The 24811-nt window shown below is 40.8% G+C and overlaps 1 protein-coding gene across 4 annotated transcripts in view; it reads left to right on the top strand.

Annotated features, from left to right (window-relative positions):
* Positions 1-98: 98 nt before the first annotated feature.
* Positions 99-24811, top strand: part of LOC138167182 (KAT8 regulatory NSL complex subunit 1-like) — a 167692-nt gene continuing 142979 nt past the window's right edge. The window contains exon 1 of one of the 4 annotated variants that reach the window (XM_069095944.1): positions 99-833. In XM_069095944.1, coding sequence (XP_068952045.1) covers positions 232-833 — 602 coding nt within the window. In that variant the 5' untranslated portion in view covers positions 99-231. The remainder of the gene's footprint in view (positions 834-24811) is intronic. The other 3 variants (XM_069095946.1, XM_069095943.1, XM_069095945.1) reach the window with 3 other exon arrangements.

Below are 24811 nucleotides of genomic sequence, written 5' to 3'. Positions count from 1 at the left end.
GCCCGTGAGGATGAGGGCGGGGGAGAGGCGGCTTCCAGCCTTTGCTGCCGCCACCCACCGCCCCTGCTGCTGAGGTTGCTTATGTGGCCGAAGGGAAGGAGCGGAGACGGATCCGGCGCGCCGCCTCTGCGCCTCGGCCAGATGGGGCGGCCGGCTTCGGGTCGCCCGCACTAAGGAGCCGGGCGCGAGGGGAAGGAGGAGACGATCTGCTCTCCCTCCCCGAAGACCCGCATGGCGGCCACTTCCTCGGCCATGGCCCCGGCTCTGACCGAAGCCACCGCAGGGTCTGCGGCGGCCGGGCCCCGTGCCCGCGACTTGCTGTGGAGGCCAGAGGCAGGAGGCCGCCGCCGAGGTCTTGGGCCCGAGCAGCAGCCGTCTCTGGAGAGGGAGGCGGCGGCTCTGAGGGGCCGGCAGGCAGCGCTGTGGGGCCGGGCTCGGAGGCTGTGCCGTCGCCTGCAGGTGGTTCGGGCTCGGCAGGTGGAGCGGCATGTCCGACAGCAGCTGGCCGGCCTCTGGCGGCACCTGGCCCCCGGGGCCGAGCCGCCGGCGCCGGCACCCCCGCCCGTCGCCAGGGCTGCGGAGCTTCAGCGTCTGGTGGGCAGCGCCACCGCCCTGCTTCGGGCTGTGCAGCGGGACTGCGACTCCGACGCGACCGACACGGGCAGCGGCAGCAGCTGTTGCAGCAGCGGCAGCAGCAGCATCGGCAGTGGCAGCAGCAGCAGTAGCAGCAGCTGTTCCTCCGGTGCGGAGGAAGAGGAGGAAGAGACGGCGCTCCAGAGCCAGGCAGGCCCGGGGCAGCCTCCTCGTTCGCCGCCGCCGCCCGCACCCTCTGGGTGAGTGCCGAGGCGGGAAGGAGGCGTCCGGAGAAGCAGCTGTTTCCCTTCTCCGGACTGCCGCCTCAGCGTCCGTAGTGCTAGCCGATGCTGAGGCGCCGTGGTCGGCGGCCAGGGCGGGGTCGTGGGGCCGCAGCGTGTGGAGGTGTGCGGACGGCGGCTCGGCTCCTAGAAGGAGGGAGAGGCCCCGTCCCTTCCCCTGCCTGGCCCGGTGCGTGGCCGGTCACCGCCCTTTCTCCTGGGCCCACGGGGCAGGCAGGCGTGTGGCGCAGGGCACTTTCCCAGACACTCGTCATCAAGCTCCATAACTTCATGGTCTTTCTTGCCCGATGTTTTACCGACCTTTTACTGTCCGTAGGCAGTTGTAATCAGTTGGGAGTATTTGTCTAGGTTGTAAGATAGCAAATTCAGTCAAACATTCCGCTTAATTTATTGAATGTGTTGAGCAAAAACGGTTTGGTTTTCCCCATGCTGGCCGGCCATCCTGACGTCTCACTGTAACTCGAGTCTGGAATTTTCTGACTGGCTTAATTGTTCTGCCCTCTAAAGCAAGTATTGGAAAATAATCTCTAGCCCATGGCCAACAGGAAAGTTCCACCTTCTTCCCATACCCTCTCCCTTCTGTATTTAGGCATAAAGGAAATAATCTTCCTTTGGTAAGTAGCATGTTCCTAAAACTGCTAGACATGGGACAATTTTAAATTTGGCCATTCTTTTGATCCAATAGGTATCCAGAAATTTTAGCAATATGTTGCTTAGGTTAGAAAACTTATGCAGCCCTATATCTTCAAGCATTAGTAATTCATTTGCTTCATCATTAGTTACTTTTAGCTGCGGTTTAGAGATTGCCCTGTTGAAGTTTTACTGCCTGCAGACTTTTCACCTTTTTCTAGGAAGTGTTATCACCTGTTTTTCAAAGCCTTTTGGCTTCCAAACAGACAGATCCATTGTAATTTTTGATAGTGTACAGAAAATGCCAGAGACAACTCTGAAAGCAATATGCTATTCTTTTTCAGTGAACTAACATTAATGGAAATATACTAATGTTCTATTTACAGGCGTGGGGAGTATATGGCCTTCTAGGTCCTTGGGTGCAGCCTTTGGACAGAGTCCAAGTTTTACAGAGCAAATCCTTTTATTAAGGCCATTTAGTCTGTGAAATTTGGATTCATTCAAAGGACTGTGGACCCAAGGACCTACGAGGCCACATGTGGCCACCATTCCTGTTCTAGTAGGATTAGTTTAGAAAGGTAGCTATCCTTTCAAGAGTGCAAATTTTGCCTAGAAATATATGTAGTTTTTGTGTTTATAGTATAAGTCCATGTCCTTAATAACTTAAATATTGCTTCCCAAAGGGAAGTCTGGGTAAGCCATGAGATTTACTTTGTGTCATTCAAGCATAATGATGTTTCCAGGAAGTAGAAATTGGTGATGGCTTTGGAAGGCAAGGATTTGATGATGATTTGAAAAATAATTTTCTTAGAGGAGAGCAGTGAGTGGTAGCTGAAAAGAAGTTATTTGGGCTATGAGAAAGGGGAAATGGGGTGAAAGGTTAGATTAAAGTATAAGTTGACAGTCAACCATAAAGTTATGAAAATAACATTGTTTTTAAAAATATACTACAGTTTATTATGATGCCAAATAAAACAAAAGTTGGAAACCGCTGGCATACTGTAACAAGAGGCCTCATAGATTTGGTGATACTCGGATCTTGAAGAAGCGAATCATCTTAATAACTAATATAACTTAATAACTGATCTCGGATTATACCTAAATTCTCATTGTCAAAAATATGTCTGACCTATTGATATACTTACATTCTTTTTGTCTCTTTTAGAAGTTTAAATTTTAGGTAATATACTTTTTTTTAAAAAAAGAACAAGTTCATCTGTATAGGTACTTAGATTGCAAACCTCTCTACACTGATGTCTTAATGAGTTTGCTATGGCCAAATAAAATTCTTGACCTGCTGGGCAGCCTGTTGATAGGCCCCTTTGAATTTAGCTAGCTAGACTGATTCTTAGGTTTTTCTATCCCCAGGCTTTTTTGCAAAGCCTTCCTGCCTCTGAAGAGCTTGCCAGAGCTTGAAGTCTTCTGGCAAAACGTCTGAGAATTCAGGGTCACCTCCAGTAACAGGGTGAGGCATCAGAGTAGGACTTTACTCTGAAGGAGATAACTTTCTAGTGGAAGGAAAAATGTAAGGGTAACTCACTACTGCATTACTATTTGATATTGTGCACATTTCAACATTTTCTTGGATAAAAACTGTACCTCTAACCTGAACAGTCAGTGTGGTTTTTAAGCTGTGTGTTAAATCATCACTACAGGATCTGTGCAATAATGTGTGCCTAATTAATTGCAAACTCATCATCACAACTAGGAAAATAATTTAAAGTGTACCCTGCTGATACAGGTTATCATCATACACAAAAGACAGCCTTTTGGGAGTTCATTGTGCTTGACTCTAAGCTCTGTTTTTGTTTTTCTTCATTACAGTGGGTACTTGGTCATTCAACAGTTAGCAAGCATTTGTTAAGCACTTAATATGTCAAGCTACTGCACTAAGTGCTTGAGGAATATGGGGTGTGTACTATGAGAACTGAGATTCTCATTTAATTCTGTTTCTAAAGCATTATTTTATGAACAAACAGACTCTCAGGAAGGTTGTGATTTGTCCAAGATAACAGAGGTAGTATTCTCTTCCCACTATCCCATACTTTCCCTGTGTGAGCAGAATTTGGCTTTTGCTCAAGAAAGACACTTGTATGGGAAACAATTGGAGAAAAAAATTGCAGGCTAGTAAATGAGATTATGGTACAGATAAGGGTCACAGGAATTCATAGAATAGAAAAATCAGTGTGGACTGATTAGAATTATCAAGATGATTTTGTGGTAGAGGAAATGAAACTTGAAATGTCCCTGGAAGGTATTATATTATTTGAATTCTCCAAAATGAGCTCTGAGGAAAGTATCCTAAGCAGTGGACCTGTTCAGGACACAACTGTGAAAGATTTCTTTTGGAAATAGGAGATAAGATGGAAGAAGTGAGGAAGATGCAGTTGATGAAGGGTTTGAAGTGATAGGCTTAGGAGTTTAAGCTTCATCTTTTAGGCAGTAGTAAAACACAATTTCTTGAGTAAAAGTTATGTTGTGTATAACCTATATCAAATTGCTTGTCTTCTCAAGGGGAGGAGGGAAGAAAGGGAGGGAATTCGGAACTCAACATTTTTAAAAATGAATGTCAAAATTTGTTTTTATATGTAATTGGGGAAAATAAAATAAGCAATACAAAAAAGTTATGTTGCAAGTAAGTGTTTTAGATTAATGTGGTTGAGTCCTATCAGAAGAGTGGAGGTAAAAGGGACCTTAGAGGGTCATCTAGTCCTACCCCCTTGTTTTACAGAGGAGGAAATTGCACTCCAAAAGGCTGATTTAGCCAGGTTGCACAAGCTTCCTAGGTCCAGATCCTGTGCTCTTTATACTATACCATGCTTTCTTGAAGGGATTCTCCTGTAATCTACGAATAAAGTGATGATGCCCTAGATTTAGGCTATTTCTAAAAGCAGAAAAAGGGAAAACATACATAAGTAGACATTAGAAAGGAATAGCTTGTGATTGAATACTTAAAAAATCTGAGTTCATTGCCATGAGTATTGATTGATAACCACCAGTGCAAGATCATGACCTTCACGTGTAAATGATGTTTTATGAGTTGCTGTGGGTGAAAAGATTCATCGCCTCATGAACAGCAGTCTAGAGACGAGTGTCTCAAAAACTTACATAGGCTGTTACTTCACAGCATAGACTTGCAGTTCACAGGGGTCATAGGATCATAGATTTAGAGTTGGAAGGCACCCTAGAGGTTATCTAGGCCAGTTTCCCCTCTTTGCAGATGAGGAAACTGAGCCCCCCAAGAGATTAAGTGATTTGCCCAAGGTAACCACTCTTCATCACACTTGAAGCCTTTCTAATTTGCAAGGGATGTCGAACCCCTGGGTAACAGTAGGTATTGGATGAGCTGTAGGGAATCAGCACTGCCCTTTCTTGATGTGTTATAATGTTCTCCCATAAATCATCTACTGTATCAACCCCAAATGTTTCAAGGTTCAGAATTTTCCTATAGGTGTGATACTGTACTAGTGCAACATGTGGGTACCATCTGGTTACCACTTCTCTTACTGCATGACTAACCTCTCTCCTTTTTTGGTCATATCTGTCTGATAGTTTATGCCACTTTTTCTATGAAATTTACTGCTAGTATTGTGCTACAATCCAGTCACCTCCCATGTCTCCCCAGTGTTCTTTAGGTGACTTGCAATTTTTAATTCTTTGGAGTTTGTGGTATTCAGTTCAACAGATTTAGTACTTACTGTGTACAAGGCACTGTGTGAGGCTTTGGAGACACAGAGACCATAATTATGATAAACATGTGCTGCACTTCTAGTAGATACAAAATATTAGGAAATAATTTCAGCAGGGAAAGGGCAATAATTAAACATGATAAATAAGATTGGGAGTCTTAAGATTGATTAGTGATGATACAGCTCTTTAAGGTTTGGAAAGTGCTTTACATATATTACCTAGTTTTATCCTCACAAGAACTGAGAGAGGTGCTATTCTTATCTCCATTTTTCCATGAGGAAACTGAAGCTAAGGGAAGTTAAGTATTTAGCTCAGGGTCACACAGCTAGTAAGTGAATGAGGCTGGTTTTGAACTCAAGGTCTTCCTGATCCCAAAGCCCAACACTCTTTATCTATAATACCATGTGAATGCCTACGTGTATTGTCTGATGTCTTCTCTAACATCTACTTGGTTACTTTTTTAGTTCATCCCTTTGTTCATTAATATTTAAAGAGCTCAAAAAGTAATTAAAAAGCACTTTCAGCTATCCAGGGAAGTATGTATAGTGCAAGTACTAATCCCCCCAATGTAGAGATAAAGAAACTAAGGTTTCTAGAGGTTTAGTGATTTAGCCAGTCACATAAAACTGATAAATATCATAACAGTGGGGGGTAGAGGGAGGACTTTGAACTTGAGTCAGGATAATCAGGTTTGAATATTAACTGACAGTTGCAAACTTTGGTGTCATAGGTAAGACTGTTAACTTCTGAGTCTTAGTTTTCTCTTAAAACAGAGAGAAATGGCTGGTGTGAGGATCAGATGAAGTAACATGTAAGTGCTACACAGACGGCAGTGCACTGTTATCGCCGTGCAGGTGGTTTTCTGCTTATCCTTTCTGAGCCCGTAAGTTGCGCGCTCTCTGAATCGTCACTTTGTGGCTGTGGGGGATGAGAGGCTTTACTGTGAAGTGTAAGTAGCATATGTATTTCCTGAATAAAAGATGATTTTATTTATTTATTTTTAATCCCTAGTTACCTAAGAGGCAGCTTGGCTTAGTATATGAAGGAGGCAGGTATAGGATTAGGAACACTTGAGTTGTCTCACCTCTAGAGTAAGGTGATCCCTGGTTAAATTACTTACTTATAAATGTTTCTGGCACTTGGCATACCTTTTGCTCTCTGGAGGAGGGATGTCCTCACTAGGAGCTCCTTACAGTAACTAAGGCAATTACAGGCCTGCCCTCCCTGGCCCCCAGCTAAATCCCTGTCCATACAGGGCCTTGTTCAGGAGCTTTTAACAAGTGTTTGTTGAAACAACAATTTATTTTTGATATCATATATCTGTTATTTTAGGATTTAAAGCAGGGGAGACCGTCGGGAATCCAATCAGGAATTCCAGCATCCTCATAGTTAAAGAATTTATCCCAGGCCAGCTCACTCTGCTGCTTGTGTGGCCTGGGTGGGGACAAGTCACTTAATCTTTCTGAACATTTGGGTTATACCTGGACTGTGTGACCTGTGAAGATCCTTCTAGCTCGTAATTACAGCTATGAAAAAGGAGAAATTTGGTGCCTCTTAAAAAAAAAAAGCCTTACTGCCTATTGTACCCTTAAAATAACAATAGCAGGTATAAAACCTCTTATTATATGACAACAGGGTAGTGGCAAAATTGTCACTATTGTGACTTAGTTCAGTGCTGACAAAAATGTTGGCTATGTCAAAATGCCTGTTCAATGAGAACCTGAAAATTCAACTATCTGACAAAAAAGATTCAAGGTCATTGACATTTGTGGAAGTTTATTATATGCTTTACAACAGTAGCAAAACTAGAGAAATTATTGATAATATGTAATTCATTCTAGCTGGAACGAAAATCTTTTTTCTAACTCTGGGCATAAAAATAAATGCCATAATTAGAAGTCCCTGGCTTCTGGGGGAAAAATATAGAGCTTTCATCCAATCATCTTTTGTAGCCTCCATAGTGTTGAGAGTATGGGTGATGGTTGAATACTTATTGAATATATTAAGTACCACTTTAGCTGCATTACTTTTTAAGAGTCATATGTTTCATGAACAAGACACACTATCTCTTGGCTCCAGCTTTTCCTCTGTCTTTCCTCATTACTAGAAAGCCCTCCATCTTTGAAGTCCCAACTGAAATTTCATCTTTTATAGGAGGTCTTTTTCAACCCCTCTTAATTCTTAGTGCCTTCCTCCTCCTATTTCCTATTTATCCTGTATTTAATGTGTGCACATTTGTTTGGTGCCTCCCCTATTGGATTCTGAGCTCCTTGAGGGAGGAGGTCTGTCTTTTGCCTCTTTTTGTAGACCTATTGATTAGCATAGTAGGTGCTTAATAAATGTTTTTTTGACTGACTGAATCCTTTTGAAGAATCCTGTAGAAAAATGCTGCAGAATCTTTTGTGGGCAAAGACAAATTAATTCCATTTAATTCTAGCACTTTCCCTCTTTAAAATGATTTCCAGTTTATCCTTTATATAGCTTGTTTGTCCATATTTGTCTGCTTGTTGTCTCCCTCGTTAGATTGTGAGCTCCTTGAGGAAAAGGGACTGTGTTTTGCTTCTTTTTGTGTGCTCAGTGCCTGACACCTAGTAGGCACTTAGTAATTTTTATTGAGTGACAAAATTAAAAATAGTTCTTGAATTTAGTGAATTTACATTCTACCAGAAAGGGGGATGAAACATGTCAACTATCTAGAATTAGACAAAAAAAACTTAGATGTCATAGTTCCATGTTTGTTTTAAAAGATAGGATAAATTTTAAAGCTGAAAATCAGTGTTGTGATTTAGAAAGTTTCTATATATTAATAATTAAAATCACTACCTTTGACTTCTTCAGTGACTTTTCAACAAGAAGATTGAAACAGTTTGTCTTCCCTTATCACCTGCAAACTTTTCTCTTTAATCTTAAAAATTTCAGTTAGTCACATATTAGTTAAGTACTTGCTAAGTGTTAGGAACTCCTCTAGAAACTGGAAATATAAAGGAAAAAAAGTCAACGATCTGCCCAGAAGGAACTTAAATTTTTGTTGTGGTTTGGTTTTGTGGGGGGCATGTAGATGCATAATAAAATTCAAAATAAATATAAGGTCATTTGGGGAGGTGGGATATTATTATTTGGAGGTATCAGGAAGGCTTCGTGGAGGGAAGTAGTCCTTGAGCTGATTCCCAAAAGGGACAGACATTCTAGTCATTTACCTAAGTTTAGGGACAACAAGTGCAAAGACAGAGACAGGAGGTGGAATATTACAGGAAGAAAATCAAAAAGCCAGCTTGGGAAGGCCAAAGAGTGTGTAAAGGGCAGAGAGTAATGGACATAACATAGAAATGTAAATTGGAGTATAGTTATGAAAAACTTTAAATGCTAAACAGAAGTTTGAATTTTATCCTAGCAGTAGTAGGCAAGCATTAGAATAGGAGATAATATAATCAGATTTATGCATCAGGAAAATCACTTGGACAGCTTTATGGAGTAGAGAAATAGATTAATGAGGAGGCTATTACAGCAGTTCAGTTGAGTTGTGATGAAGGCCTTGTGAGTGGAGAGAAGAGGTGGTTTCAGGACAGATAGAAAGAGTTTTATCAACTGATTGGATATGTGGGATAAGGGAGACTGAGGAAGGGAGGATGACTTCTGATGAATTCTGTTTTGAACATATTGAACTAAGATGTCTATGAGACAGCCCAGTTTAAAATGTCTAATAGACAGTTGATCATATGGGGCTGGAACTCTGGAGAGACTAGACCTGGATATATGGATCACCAGACAGCTGACAACATCAACAAGTGAGAAAGTGTGGAGTAAAAGTGAAGGGAGACCAAGACAGAGCCTTGGGGTATGGCTGCAGGTAGAAAGTATGATATGCTGCAGAAGAGACTGAGAAATGGTCAGACTGGTAGGAGGAAAAGAAATGAAAAAATGCAGTGTCAAAGAAAATCCGAGGGGATGATCATCCCAGAAAGAGTGGTCCTAACAGTATCATGTTGCATAGAGACTAAGAAATGTGAAGATTGAGAAGAGGCTATATGATGTAGCAGTTGAGAGATCATTAGTAACTTTTGAAATAACAGTTTGAGTTGAGTGATAAAGCCTAAAGTCAACTTGCAGAAAATTTAGAAGAGATCAAAAGGGAAGGAAGTGGAGGCATTGAGCGTATATGCCATTTTAAAGTAATTTGAAAAAGGAAGGAATAATGCATATATGATGATGATATGAGCATCTTTTTTTAGGATGGGGAAGAGAAGTATGTAGGCAGTAGGAAAGAAAGCGATAGGTAAGAGAGAGAGAGATTGAAGGTTAAAAATAGTGAGGATAATAGAGGTGCAGTCTGTTGGAGAAGGTAGGAAGGGACGAGATCAAGGGTTCAAGGTAACTTTGATAAGGAAAAAGGAGAATCTGGGATAAAGTAGGAAATAGAGGATGCTGTCATCAAGTTGCGAGACAAGAAGGGAAGAAAATGGAACTGACAGCAAATGGCTTCTACTTTTTGAAGCATGTTCCTCAATTTGAAGAGTGGAAAAGGCTTGAAAAGAGGGGGGGTTAGATTAGTTGATGTGTAGAGTGAAGAGGAGAAAGGAATAACTATATAGTTCCTGTTATGTGGCAGGCACTGTGCTAAACACTGTAACTATTTTCTCATTTTACCCTCAACAATCCTGAGAGGTAGGTTATTAATCCCATTTTACATTTAAGTAAACAGAAACAGAGCTTAAGTGACTTGCCCAGGGTCAAGTGTCTTGCTAGGAGATGTCTGAGACTGAATTTGAAGTCAGGTCTTTTGACTCCAGGGCCAGCGTTCTATGGCTGTGCCATCTTTCTCAGAAGTATGACAATCAGTCCAACAATTGCCTTGAGATATAGCATGAAACAGACACATTTCTAGTGAATTTTGTGAGCCCAGTTTAATGAATTACTACAGTTCTTTTCCAACTCATGGAGTTAGGAAAAGAGGAAGAAGTTGGAAATAATATAGGGTCAGGATGTGGCAAAGACAAGGGAGCAAGAGATTTAAGAATAGGACATACTAGAGACAATTCTCACTTTTGGTGACCACTGTCAAATTGGATTCTCCTACCAGCAGCACCCCACCAGGATCTTCTGCTCTGGGCATTGAAGCTGCTGGGAGGGGGGGGGGGGGGGGGGCGGAGCAGGCACTTAACAATGGCAAGCAAAGTAGTACTTTGTTTCTTGTTTCCCCTTTCAAGTGCCTTTGAGCCTCACCTTTGATTATCAAGTTTTTGTTGGGTACAGTATACATTGTGTTGCCCTTAATAGACCTAAGAGAATTTGGACACCTTCCCTGCCCATAACAGGCCTAAGGTCATCACATAGAGCCCACAGTGGGAGGAGCTTGCCCAAAGAGTGGAATAGGAAGGAGCAGAGCAAATAAAAGCTGGGATCAAGAAGAGCTAAGAGAGAAAATGTTTGTGATGTCGGCACTCTGTTGTTCTGTCATTCTGTGCTAGTGTTACTTTGTCAGACAGAAGTGTTGTTGATTTGTATTAATGTTACTTTGTCAGACAGAAGAACTCTATCTGTTGATTTGTGTTGATTTCTCAGACAGAAAGTGAATTGAGATGATAGTGCCAGCAGTGTATGTAAATATTGTTGTAGCTGTTAGAAACGGAAACACTGAAGATCTTGCAGTGGAGTAGTCCCCATGAGCTGCAGTATGGAACAGGAGTGGAGAGCTGCCTACCTTTGAATCCAGGCAACAGGTGGGTGAATCCAGGCAAGAGCTGGGAGAGTGGAAGAGGAGCCGTGGGATTTGGAAGTCAGCCTTGAGTTAAGATGAAAGGAGACTTTACTTGGATAGTCAGTGCTGACTAGTGATATTGTAGCTTACTGTGACCTCAGGGTGGATGGCCTTTGTACTTTCTACTACCCCTTAAGAATGATTGGAAGCCATTCTGGAGTCAAGATGAAGACTTGATTTGGATACTCTATATTTATTAAGGAGATTGTGACTTATTAAATGATATGTTTTGTTTAAGACTCTGTGGCTGCTTTAATAATAAGTTATGTTATATTCTTGTGAATGTTAATGTCTTAGTTTCTTGAGTGTTTTGCTTTAGTTTATTGCTGGATAAATAGTTCACTATGCTATGCACTTAGATCTTTTTTTTTTTTTTGCCTTTTGTAGGGCAATTGGGGTTAAGTAACTTGCCCAAGTTACTACACAGCTAGTTTTTGTGTGTGTGTGTGTTAAGTGTCTGAGGCCGGAACCAAACTTGGGTCCTCCTGACTCTGGGGCCAGTGCTTTACTCACTGCGCCACCTAACCGCCCCTGCACTTGGATCTTTAAAAAATATATATTTATTTTTAGTTAACAACATTCATTTTTACAAAATTTTGAGTTACAAAATTTCTCCCCATTTTTCCCTTACCCTCCACCCCAGGATAGTGAGCCTACTGAATACCTTTTCTCCTAATCTGTTCTCTCTTATATCTTCCCCATCCACCCCCAACTTTCTAATAGGGCAAGATGGATTTCTGTACCCCAGTGCCTGTATATCTTATTTCCCAGTTGCATGTAAAAGAAACATTTTTTTTCAGTGTTTGTTTTTAAAACTTTGATTTCCATATTCTTTCCCTTCTTCCCACCTCAACCACCCCCACTGGGAAGACAAGCAATTCAGTATAGTTTGTACATGTGTAGTTACTCAAAACTTTTTCATAGTCATTATATTGTGAAAGATTAACTATATGTCCCTCCATCCTATCCTGCCCACCCCACATATTCTGTCTTCTACTTTGACCCTGTCCCTTGTCAAAAGTGTTTCTTCTAACTACCCTCCCCCCAATCTGTCCTCCCTTCTATCACGCTCCCTCTTATCCCCTTCCCTCCTCCTTTCCTTTAGGGTGAGATACCCAATTGAGTATGTATGTTATTCCCTCCTTAAGCCAAATTCAGTGAGAGTAAGGTTGACCCATTCCCTTTCACTTTCCTGCTGTTCCCCGCCATTGTAACAATTTTCTCTTGCCTCTTTTATATGAGATAATTTACCCTATTCTATCTCTCCTTTTCTCCTCCCAATATATTCCTCTCACCTCTTAATTTAATTTTTAGATATCATCCCTTCATATTCAACTGATCCCTTGCCCTCTGTCTGTGTATACATGTACATAATCACATATGTATTTATACACACATATACCCTCCTATACATACATATATATGTATGTATACATATATGCATATATATTCCCTTCAACTATCCTCATACTGAGAAAAGTTTCATGAGTTACAATTATTGTTTTTCCATGTAGGAATGTAAATAGTTCAACTTAAATAAGTTCCTTATGATTTCTTTTTCCTGTTTACCTTCTCATGCTTCTCTTGTTTCTTGTATTTGAAAGTCAGATTTTCAGTTCAGCTCTGGTTTTTTCATCAAGAATGCTTGAAAATTCTCTATTTCATTGAATGACCATATTTTTCCCTGAAACATTATGCTCAGTTTTGCTGGGTAGGTGATTTATTGGTTTTAATCCTAGCTCCATTGACCTCTGGAATATCATATTCCAAGGTCTTCTGTCTCTTAGTGTAGAAGCTGCTAGATCTTGTGTTATTCCGATTGTGTTTCCACAATACTCAAAATTGTTTCTTCCTGACAGCTTGTAATATTTTCTTCTTCACCTGGGAACTCTGGAATTTGGAGGAGTTTTCTTTGGAGATCTTTTTCAAGAGGTGGTTGGTGAATTCTTTCAATTTCTATTTTGCCCTCTGGTTCTAGAATATCAGGGTAATTTTCCTTGAGAATTTCTTGAAGGATGATTTCTAAGCTCTTTTTTTTTGATCATGGCAGTCAGGTTGTTGACTCACTTTTCATGATTTTCTTGCATCACTCTCATTTCTCTTCCCAGTTTTTCCTCCACTTCTCCTACTTGATTTTCAAGAATCCTTCTTGAGCTCCTCTATGGCCTGTAACCAGTTCATATTTTTCTTGGAAGCTTTTGATGCAGGAGTTTTGAATTTGTTGTCTTCTTCTGGTTCCATGTTTTGATCTTTTTTGTCCCTCCAAAAAGATTCTGTGGTCTTATTGTGCTTCCTCTGCTTGCTCATCTTGCCAGTCTTTTACTTGACTCTTGAGCCCTTTGCCATGGTAGAACTCTGCTTCTGGAGTGGAGAGAGCTGTGTCCCAAGTTGCTGGGATTTTTTCAGTTGTTAGAGCTATGAGGAGGGCGCCATCTCTATGGCCCCACAAGCTCTGGTACACCTGGCATTCCTCACTCCAGGACCACCACCCAAGACTTATGACCCAGATCTGAGCAGGTAAAAGCAAGAGCGAAAATACCCTCTGAATGGTCACTTGGTCCCCCTATGATCTGCAGGGCAGGAGATCCAGAGGCAGCCACCAGCCGCCAGGCATCCCCCACCTCAGTTGCCCCAGGGGCAGACCACACTCTTCTTTCCTCCAGTTTCAACAGAGTTTCCTACTGACCTTTAATTTCTCTTTGGCATTTATGGGTTGAGAAGTCTGGAAACCTCCATAGCTGCTAGTGATTCACTCTCCTGAAGTCTTTTCTGGACAGTCTGGGCTGCTGGTAGGGGCCACCCCGGGTCTGGGACCACAGGGTTCATGCGGGACTGCTCTGTGCCCAGCCCGGTGTGATAAACTCTTCCTGTTGGCCTGCCAGGCTGCCTTCAGCAGGAGATTTGTTTCTCTCTGTCACTTTGTGGGTTCTGTAGTTGTAAAATTTGTTTAGAGTCATTTTTTTTTACAGGTATTGGAGGTAGTTGGAGGAGGGAGTTTTTACTCTTGTCATCTTGGGTCCGTGCCCCTTCCCCCCCCCCCCACCCCAGCCCCATGCTTAGATCTTTAAAGTTCTTCACAGCAGCAGTCCTCAGGAGAGGCTTGTGATTGGCTTTACAGTATTGAAGCAGCTCTGGCTCCTGGTGTAGAGTCGTGGAAGGGGGCAGGGCCACAGTTGAAGTCCATGAGGGAGAAGGGGAAGGTCTCCCAAATGATCCACTTATATGGTAAGCAAGAACTGCTTATATAGAGTTGAACTTGCCAGGTGTGGGATTGAAATTATGTGAGGGATTAGTAAGAGAGGTTGTTTAGACAGAATAGAGATAATGGCCTGGAAAAATACTAAGGACTAAAGGATGGAAGGGTCATTTGTGGTGAGGAGCTGAGAGGTTATTGTGTTTGATGGAGAATCAATATGTATGTTGAAGTCTTCTAATTTGAGGGCAGGATTTGGAGTGGAGAAGGGAGACCAACTGTTAGACACTGAACTGATTGAAAAAGGAAGGAATGTGTTCAGGAGGCCAGTAAGTACTAGCCACTAGGGTCTGGATTGGGTAAAAGCTTGGGTAGAGTCAACTTCAAAGGAGGAGAGATTACATCAACAAGGTTACATGCTACAGAGAAGTTGAGGAAGGTGAGTATTGACTAAAGGTTATTGGATTTGGAAATTTAGAATTCCTACAAGGAGTTATCCTTAGTGTTAAGCAAGATGAATGGAGATTTTTTTCACCGTACAATGGAAAATTTAACGATGGTGGTTGTTGGTTGTTAATAACGTTGATGTCATATTGTGGCATATACCTATAATAGATCATAGCGTCTCCTTTTGTAATAGGTTGTGGTAAATAGTGTTGCTGTATTATTACCTTTCTAATTTCAGGAATAAGTTCTTCCTTTAAAATTTTCCATACATGAGGAGGAAGGAAAGGCTGAAAAATCATTTATTAAGTTCAACGTATACTTAGGGCTGAGCTAGAAAAGCATTACAGCCCCTGTCTTAAAGAGGTTATATTGTAATAAGGTCTTATGATAACATATAGGAGATCTCAGTTGAAAGTCAAATGGAAGGACCTTTGGTCCTCAAGGTGTAGCAGAGAGTGATGTGTCTTCAGTGTTATTTCCTTGAATAAATTCATACTTTTTCCTGATGTTTGTCAAAGCCAATGATTTTGGTTTCAGGAACTTTATTTTGTGAGTATTCGGTAGCTGTGGTTACCAAGGCTGCCAAGAAGGCAGTGGTTGACAAGGAGAGACAGGGTCCACAGAACCAGTAGAAGTAGTTCCCAAATCACTTCTCCACAAGAGCTGCTTTTCTGGATTATGGCTTTGGGGGTCAGGTTGGAAGGAGGACCTGTGTTCTGGGGAGTGATACTATTCCCAGGACTCTTGGGCTTAATTATGTGGGGATGTAATTTTTTTTTTTGGAGGGGGAAAGGCAAGGCAATTGGGATTGTGACTTGCCCAAGATCATACAGCTAGTAAGGGTGTCTGAGGCCAGATTTGAACTCAGGTCCTCCTGACTCCAGGGCTGATGCTCTATTCACTATACCACTTAGCTGCCCCTAGGGGATATAATTTCTAACCATGTGATAGTAATGAAATTTGAAGTTCTTTTTGTATTGGAAAGCTAAGAGGTACTTAGCACCTAGTTCAAATTAAGCCTCTTTTAAAGAAACAAAAGGCATGAACTCCTGTTGCTGATGTAACAGGAAGGGGCTTAAAAGGGAGGAGCAATACTGTACATAAGGAAAAGCTCCAGAGAGAGAGAGTCAGAACTCGAGATAAGCTTCGTGGAGGCAGAAGCAGCTGCTGCTGAGGAGGCTGAAGAGGAAAGACCCAGGCTGGAGAGAATGATTTTGATTTTGGGAACCTGGGTGAAGTGATTTTGATTCTGGGAACCAGCTAGAGCTTCTGCTGGGGAGCTACCATCTTCTTCTGGGAGCTTCCAAAGACTGAGGAAGCATGATTGTGATACTGGTACTTTGAATGAACCTGTTTATGGTTTTGTTAAGCTTTGACTTCCCGGGAACAGAAACTGAAGGATTTAAGGTGGACTGGACACTGTAAGCTTCAGCGTGGAACAGGAACAACACGGAGAGCTGGACAAGGAACTGGGTCCTGTTTATGGCTTTGTTAAGCCTTGACTTCCCGGGAATAGAAACTGTGAAGGATTTAAGGTGGACTAGACACCGTGAGCTTCAGCATGGAACAAGAACAGCATGGAGAGCTGGACAAGGACCTGGGAGCTGTCTGCCTTTGAACCCAGGTGACAGCTTGGTGTATTCAGGTGGGAGCTGGGACCATGGAAGGATATCCAGGGAATCTGAGAGACTACCCCAAGTCAAACTGGAAGAAGACTTTACTTGGATACTGTGTACTGCCTGAGAAGATTGTAACTTATTTGGGACTGAGGGGTGGATGGTCTGTGTAGTTTACGCTACTCCTTAAGAGAGTGCTGAGTAGTGACTGTTATTGTAACTTAGTGTGCCCCATGAATGGAGAACTTAGACTCTTGTATTTTGTGACACTTTGTAGCAGCAAGCACTCCAAGTGTCCTCAGGGTTTGCTACCAACACAGGTTCTTAGATCTGCTTTGTTAAAGGAAAGCAACTCAAAATGGGTTAACAAGCTTACTTTAATCAGTCAAACATATGTATCGTTTACCTAGTTCAGGGAAAAAAGGTCAGCTCCCCAAACTTCAAAGTATACAGACAGAATTATCAAGACAGAAACAGATCAAGTAGACAGATTTCCAAATTGTCCAACCATTACATCCATACCAAACAACATCTGGGTTTCAAAGCCGGGGGGATCTGGACAACAGCTTCCCAGAATCCATATCAAATCACAGAACACTTCTCAAAGTGAGCCCCAAAACAAAGCCTCACATCAGGGCTTATATAGCCTTCTCCTGGCTCAGAGAATGTAACAACCTTTTGGACCCACTGGCCAATCAAAAAGTATCTACTGAAAAACAAGCCTCCCACCCCAGGCTCCAGGTGCACTTTAGCCTAGGGGCAGGGAAGATCTTTAAAATTTACATTCCCATTACACACTTAAGGATGATTGAATGATTGAGTTGATTGAATGATTGAGTTACTAAGTGATTGATTGACTAAATGATTATACATTGTTCAAAACTGTGACCACTGTGGTGAGAACTATGTATGTGACTAGTTTCTGTGATAAGTTGTGAATACTGTATTTTGATTATCTGTGATAAGTTGTAACATTGTGAATGTTGTACCTTGATTTATCGTGAATGTTTTGCTCTGATTTGTTATTGAACAAATAGTGTTCACTGTACTATGCAATCAGAACCTTAAAAGCTGTTCACAGTAGCATTCTTCTGAAAAGCTGCTCACACTTGGCTTTACAAACCCTAAGCATAAATTACTTAAATGTTGTTTGTGGATTTTTTTCTTCCTGATTATATTTTGGAGAGGTCTCTTATTGTGTAATCAAAAATTACATTTCTTCTCTTTCCATCTGATTTAATTATGTAGACATTATTTATTGTTATTCTTTGTTTAGATCACTGCCAGATGTGATTTCAAAACAAAAGGAACTGTCCTTCACTTATGATATGGTATTGAATTTTTTAGGCCTTACTTATTAATTTGGCTAGCAAAAATAAATTTGGTCTTCCTTCTCAGTTATTCCCACCTCTCATTATTACCTTCATATTCTTATGTAGCCAGCAGCTATATAGGTTGTTACTTTTCCAGAGAAATTCATTTCACATTTAGGGTGAGGAAAAAAAAAGCAAAATAAATTTCCTTTACTAAGTAGTATTGCTATTTATGGTAATAAATGGGCGTTGTGAGTGGCCCTAGTGCCTGTGACTATAACTTTGACACCTTTCCCTCATTTACCACTTGGGTATACGTCAAATGCTTTCAGTGAGGATGAACATAGCATCAAGGTCAGCTACTTCATTGATGGTAAATACTTCGATTTAAAAAGACTACAAGCCAAGACCAAAGTGTAGGGAGTGTTGGTGCATGATTTTCTGTTTGTAGGTGATTGTGCACTCAGTGCAGCCTCTGAAGCTGAGATGCAACAAAGTATGGATCAGTTCTCTGCAGCTTGTACTAATTTTGGCCTAACAATTAACACCAAGAAAACACAGGTGCTCCATCAGCCACCACCACACCATCCATTTATGGAACCATGGATTACAGCAAATGGAGAAGTTTTGAATGCTGTGGATAAGTTTACTTACCTTGGTAGTGTACTTTCTAGGAATGTACACATTGATAATAAGGTTGGCACACATTGCCAGAGCTAGCTTAGTGTTTGGATTACTCTGAAGGAAAGTATGGGAGAGAAGAGGTATTAGACTGACTAGCATACTGAAGGTCTACAGAGCCATTGTGCTGACCTCATTGTTATATGCCTGTGAAACCTGGACAGTCTACCAGCACCATGCCAGGAAACTGAATCGCTTCCATTTGAATTGTCTTAGGAAGATTCTAAAGCTCATCTGGCAGGATAAGGTACCAGACACTGAGGTCGTTACTTGAATTAAACTGCCAAGCATTCAAACTCTGCTTCAGAGAGTACAACTCTGATGTGCTGGCTACCTTTTTTGAATATAAAATGTACACTTGCCAAAAAGACTTTTATGTAGAACTCACCACACAGGGCAAGTGTTCACATGGAGGTCAGCAGAATCAATACAAGGACCCTCTCAAGGTCTCTCTCAAGAACTTTGGAATTGATTGTGTGACATTAGAAACACTGGCATAGGACTGCTTAGTATGGAGTTCCCACATCAGAGAAGGTGCTGTGCTCTATGAGTAAAGCTGAATTGAGATAGCTCAAAGGAAACACGGGATGTGCAAATTTGGAGAATCCATCCCAAATATTTACATGGACTATTTGTACCAAACCTGTGGTGGAGTATTCCAAGCTTGTATTGGTCTGATCAGCCACAGTTGGACACATTGAAACTTTACTGTAGCATAGTGATGTCATTTTGGTCCTCTTTGAGAATGAAGGACAACAGTCAGCCAGCCTTTTTGGATATATTCCTCATCATGGTATAGAAATGATAAAGCATTCTAAAGACACTGTGCTGGGAATGTCCAGCTTTGTCCTGGTCTGTCAGGCTTGAAAGATCTTGTGTATAAGTTCAGCAACTGGTTAGCTAAGTGAGAGGCGGTTGGTAACTGGAGAGGTGGTGACCAGGGATGACTTTTTTTCAGCCATAGCATTTCATGAACACAGAAGGATTTTCCAGTGGCAGAGAATGTCCTTCACACAATAAATATTGATGATCAAGTGCATATTATGCTATCTCAATTAGATCCTCAGCAAGGCATTTATTCATCTCTTAGTGACTTCTTGTCACATTCCACATGGGTTCTTCTAAACCTTTGTTCAACCTCCAGTTTTATTGAGATAACAGTTTATCCATCCCCTTAGCCATAAGAACCCATGCCTCCTCCTTTACTGAGAAAATTGATGCTATTTAATACAATTCCCCCTACCATACTTTAAATTCTGTTACTTCCCCCATTTTCTCTGAGGATGAAGTGTACTTTGTACACCACATAAATGTTAGCTTATTATTACCTGATGCTCCTGTGTGTGCCCTTTATCTAGTTTCCTCTGGGTCTTTGCTTCATTAATCATTCTTGTTTTTTCTCATCTTCCTCCGTCCCCTGTCCCTTTCTTCTCTCCCTCTTTTTTCCCCCTTAAGCAATCTGTACCATTCATTTCTTTGCCCTAATGCCCCCCCCACACACACACGCATACTTCTTGTTAGGGCAGCTTAGGATCTTTAGAAAAAATTATGAAATGAAATTGATTCCATTCATTACAAATAAGGGGACCCTCATTGTTGCTCAACCATTTTCTACCCTTGTAAATACCTAGTAACATGTTCCACAGGTGCTGTTCCAGATCTTTTCTCCTTTCACCCATGACTATACTCCTTTACCCCCATGCAACCTTCTATCTCTATATTGTCTTTGATACTGCTGCTAGACATATCTTCCATGTGCATAAAGATGGTAAAGTTATTCCTCTCAAATATGTCCCGCTCTCCTTTTTTCCCCCTAATTGTTGATACTGTAGTAAATAGCTTTTATGACTACCTACTTGGGCAGTTACCATACAGAGTCTTCTAACAGGTCTTACCAAAACCATTGCCACTGGCTCCAAATTGCCTTTCATGTCACTGTCAGGCATCTCCTTTATGCATATGTTGAGTTATGTAAAACCTTTGAGTGACTTCATGTTGACTGCTCACTGGGAAAATACAGATGCCTTTTGTCAAGGTCCCCTTATGCAACAGTGACTTGGTTCTGTGTTCCCTTGTCAGTACTTTCCCCCATATTCATACTTATTTCCATTTTTTATATGCTGTCTCATTCATCAGAATGTGAACTCTCTAAAGACAGGCAGGATTTTCACCTATTTTTATATCCTAAGCAGTTAGTAAGGTGGCTTATGGTATTGTATTTAATGTTTGTTGACTGACCAAAAGGGTGGTGATGCCTTCAGTAGAAATAGGGAAGTTTGGAGGTGAGGAATAGGAGGAAGGGGGGAATAGTAAAAAGTTCAGTTTTGGATGTGTTCAGTTTGATTATGTTAAGGTTATTATTTAGGTCATCCACTTTGAAATGTCCAGTGGTTAGTTGGGGATGTAGGCCTGATACTCAGCCTAGGGTCAGGGACCTCTAGTTACTCTGCAACATTATTTACAGGTGCAGGACTCCTCCTAGTTCAGTTAGGGAGAACTGCATATTGAGCAACAGAGCAGTCAGTTTGCACCCGTTCTGTACCCCATGCCCATTTAGGCGCCTCTGTACTGGATTTGAGATGTCTTTTTGCCCTGGTTCACAGTGTTTCCTTGGCCTGGAATATTCAGTGACCCCTTCCTGGCCAGGATGCCATTGTCACTTAGACTTCTCTGTCTTCCTATGCTAACCTACACTGGGAAAATTTCTTTCTCTTTTTTTTTTTTTATTTGGTTACATGCATTTTCTAGATCTCTTTGGAGGGGTTTGGGGGTGGAGGGAACTTGTATTTCATCCTTTTACTCTATCATCTTTGTGCTTCCCTTTCTAAATTCTTCATGTTTGTCACTTATATCTTAATAATATTTAACTATGTTCATATTCAGTCATGATGCCCTACTGGTTGTCTCCTCTGAAAAATGGGAAATTTTAATTGCACCTACCTTTCAGGGTTGTTGTGATCAAATGAGTTAACATTTATAAAATGCTTATTAGCACAGTGCTTGGCACATGGTAGGCACTTAATAAATGCTTGTTTCCTACCTTCCTTGTCATAGTAAGAAAAGCTCCATTTATTTCTGTGCTTTTCATTTTTAATGTGAGTGTTGTATTTTGTCATAGACCTCTGTGTCTGTTTAAAACGTCAGATTTTTATTGTCTTTGTTATTAATTTTATACTGTGTTGCTAGTTTTCTTAATATTGAGCTATCCCTAAATGCCTGGTACTGATCCAACCTGGTAAATAATATTTTGGGTATGTTGATTTAGCCTCTTTTCTAATATTTCTATAATATTTCCACTGCACTTACATTAATATTCATAGTGATGTTTGTCTATAGTTTTTGTTCACTGATCTATTTCACTGCAATACTTAGTAAATATTTTTTTAAGCATTCTAATTGGGACAGTAGCTTTTTGTGAAATGTACATCAGGATGACAGTGGAACAAAGTGCAATTCTCAAGAATGAAAATTATAGCTATATAAACTCTCCCCATGGGGAAGAAGAGTTGATGTGTAAAGGGATGTTCACAGGGATCTTAGAGGTCATCTTAGATATTTTTAAAGGTCACATGTAAAAGATTTAAGCTGGAGGGAGCTAATAGAGGATGAAAACAAAAGTGACAAGTATCTGTAAGAATAGCAGATAGCATTATAAAAAATCAGAATCATGTGAGGCTGATGAGGAATACATACCAAGGACAACACACAGGACTTTAATTATGTTAGGGGCAAAATGAAAATGAAAGAGAGAACATAACTCCTGTTTTGGATGGATTTGCCTATTGTGGTAAATGAAGAAAAGAACGTAGAAATACCTCTTGTTTTGCTTCTGTTTTCTTTGTTGAGGAGTGTTATTTTCCACTATGGAAGGCTAAAAGGAAAATGTCTTGGAGGAAGTTAAAAGCCAGATAAGAGAAGAGGTTTTAAGAGTTCAGATAGTTGCTCTTAATCAGATTGGGGGGATGCATATTAGGGTACTAACAGAACTGCCACATGGTTGCCTTGCAGTAATGAGGCTTTAGCTCTCTAAAAAATCTAAGATCTGACATCTCACCTTCCCACCCCATACCACCCTTCCCCCCCAATTAAGAAAGAACACAAGAGAAAAACCATTACAAACATGTATACTCAGAACAAATGTCCACATTGGCCACATCCCCCCAAAATTTGGCTGCTTTTGCATTCTGAGTCTTTCATCTCTCTATTAGGAGGTGGATAGCATGTTTTCTAGTTGCTCAATGAACTAAGAGTTTAGCACAGTGGTATTCCATCACATGTAGATAGATAGCATAGCTTGTTCAGCCATTCCCCGGTTTATGGTCATTCCCAAAGATTCCCATCCCTTGCCCACCTCAAATAGAACTATAAAGATGTACATACATCCACTGAGTTTGTTTTGCTTAGAACTCACCCCCCACACACACCCCGTTAGGTGCCCTTTCCCTTACTTTTCCATTGAGTTAAGTGAATTTTTCTTACCCAACTGTGTGTGTTTGTCCTTTTGACTAGTTCAGATGAGAATGAAGTACAAATGTCAGCCACCCACCCCCGCCCCCTCCTCGTTTGTATAGATGTCTACTTGTACACCCTGATTATGTGAAATAGTATTCCCTAATTTTCCTTTTCCTTCCTCTCTAGTGTATTCCTTTTACATTTTTTTTTCCATTATTTTCCTAAGATCGTCAAGGCATGATAATAGAAGAGCTTTCAGTCTCTAATTGAGCTCATAAAACACTGATGATTAAAAAAGTCCAAAGGGACATGTGTATCATCTGCCCATATTTGAATATAGGCAGGTTATCCTTGTGTAATCCTTTAGTTCATTTAGTTTAATTCATTCATGTTTACCTTTTTATACTCCTCTTCACTCCTGTGTTTGAACTTCAAAGTTTTTACATGGCTGTGGTTTTTTCATCAGGAATGCTTGAAAGCCCTCTATTTTATTAAAGGTGTAGGTCCATTCTTTCCCCTGTAGTATTATGCCCATTTTTACTGGGTTAACTATTCTTGGCTGAAAGCCCGTAACATTTGTCTTCTGGAATATCATGTTCCAAATTCTCTGCTGCCTTATAGTGAAGTACCTGATGAATCATAATTCTGACTTGGCCTCACAGTACTTAAATTCTTTCCTTCTGGCTATTTGCCATATTTTTTTCTTCCACCTGCAAGCTGAGGATTCTGATGTTCCTGCGAGTTTTCATTTGACATTTCAGGAGGTTACTGAAGGATTCTTTCTCTTTTAACTTTTGCTCTCTGGTTCCAAGAGATCTGGATAGTTTTCTTTTAAAATTTCTTGAAACAGGTTGTCTGTTTTTTTGTTGTGGTATTCAGACAGTCTAGTGATTCTTAAAATTTTTCTCCTTGATCTATTTTCTAGGTCATTTGTTTTTATTATGAGATATTATACCTTCTTCCCCCTCCTTTCCCCCCCCCATTTTTAGCTGTTTAACTTTGCTTTAATAAGATGTTGACTTCCATTTGGTCCATTTCAGGGATTACTGGGGCAAGGTTTATGCCAAGCTTTTAATTCTCTTTCCAGTTCTTTCTTCCATATCTCCTATTTCATTCCCAGTTTTTCCTTCAGGCATTCTCATTCCATTTATAGAAAGGGTTTGTTTTGTTTTGTTTTTTAATTTCGTCTCTTCTAGAGAGTTTGTGCCTAAACTGTGTTCTTCTCTGAGGCATTGCTTATAGATGGTTTGGAGTCATTCTCTTATGCATTTGTATCTTGAGCATCCCTGCCACCACAATAGCTAATTATTGTATGGTTGTTTGCCCATTCTTCCAAACCACTTACTGACTTCAGATTTGATGTTACAGATGAGTTCTGCCATACTTAATGGAGCAAAGGTCTGGGCTGGTCCTGTTCCTGCTTTCTTGGGTTATTGTTTGTTATTCAGTCATTTTTAAGGCTTGTCTGGTTCTTTGTGACCCCATTTGGGGTTTTCTTGGCAAAAATAGTGGATTTGTTTGCCACTTCCTACTCTAGCTCATTTGACAGATGAGAAAACTGAGGCAGACAGTTAAATGACAAAATGATCTGTTTGCATTCAAAGCCCTTCATAGCTTAGTACACACCTTTCTTTCTACTCTTCTTACACCTTACTTCCCAACACATACACTTTAGTACAGTAACTGACCTCCCTGGCTTCTTTAAAGTCTTAACTACAATCCCATCTTCTACAGAAAGCCTTCTCTTAACTCCTCTTAATTCTGATGCTTTCCCTCTGTTAATTATTTCCTTTTTGTCTTATATATAGCTTTCTTTGTATATATTTGGTTGCATGTTGTCTTCCCTCATTAGATTGTGAGCTCCTTGAGGGCAGAGACTGTCTTTTGCCTCTTTTTGTTTCCCTAGTATGGTGCCTGGCACATAGTAGGCACTTAATAAATGTTGGTTGCTTAATTGTTTATTGATTGATAATGTTCAAGTAACTAGAAAATCAGGTAATCAGCAAGCATTTATTGAGCACCATTTCCTAAGGCACCCTAGGGATACAAAGACAATAAATACTGCCCCCAAGGAAATTAATTGGCTACTATGTGCCCAAGCATTGTGCTTATGATGTGGAATTTGAATTTAGGTTTGTTGACTCCAGAGCTAGGGTTCT

This window comes from Petaurus breviceps, unplaced genomic scaffold (genome assembly GCF_028583685.1).
Source record: "Petaurus breviceps papuanus isolate PSGF00001 unplaced genomic scaffold, PetGlider_PUasm1.0 227, whole genome shotgun sequence".
In the NCBI taxonomy this organism is placed as follows: domain Eukaryota; kingdom Metazoa; phylum Chordata; class Mammalia; order Diprotodontia; family Petauridae; genus Petaurus; species Petaurus breviceps.
The sequence above is the reverse complement of the archived record's forward strand: the minus strand, read 5'-3'. Positions and strand labels throughout refer to the sequence as shown.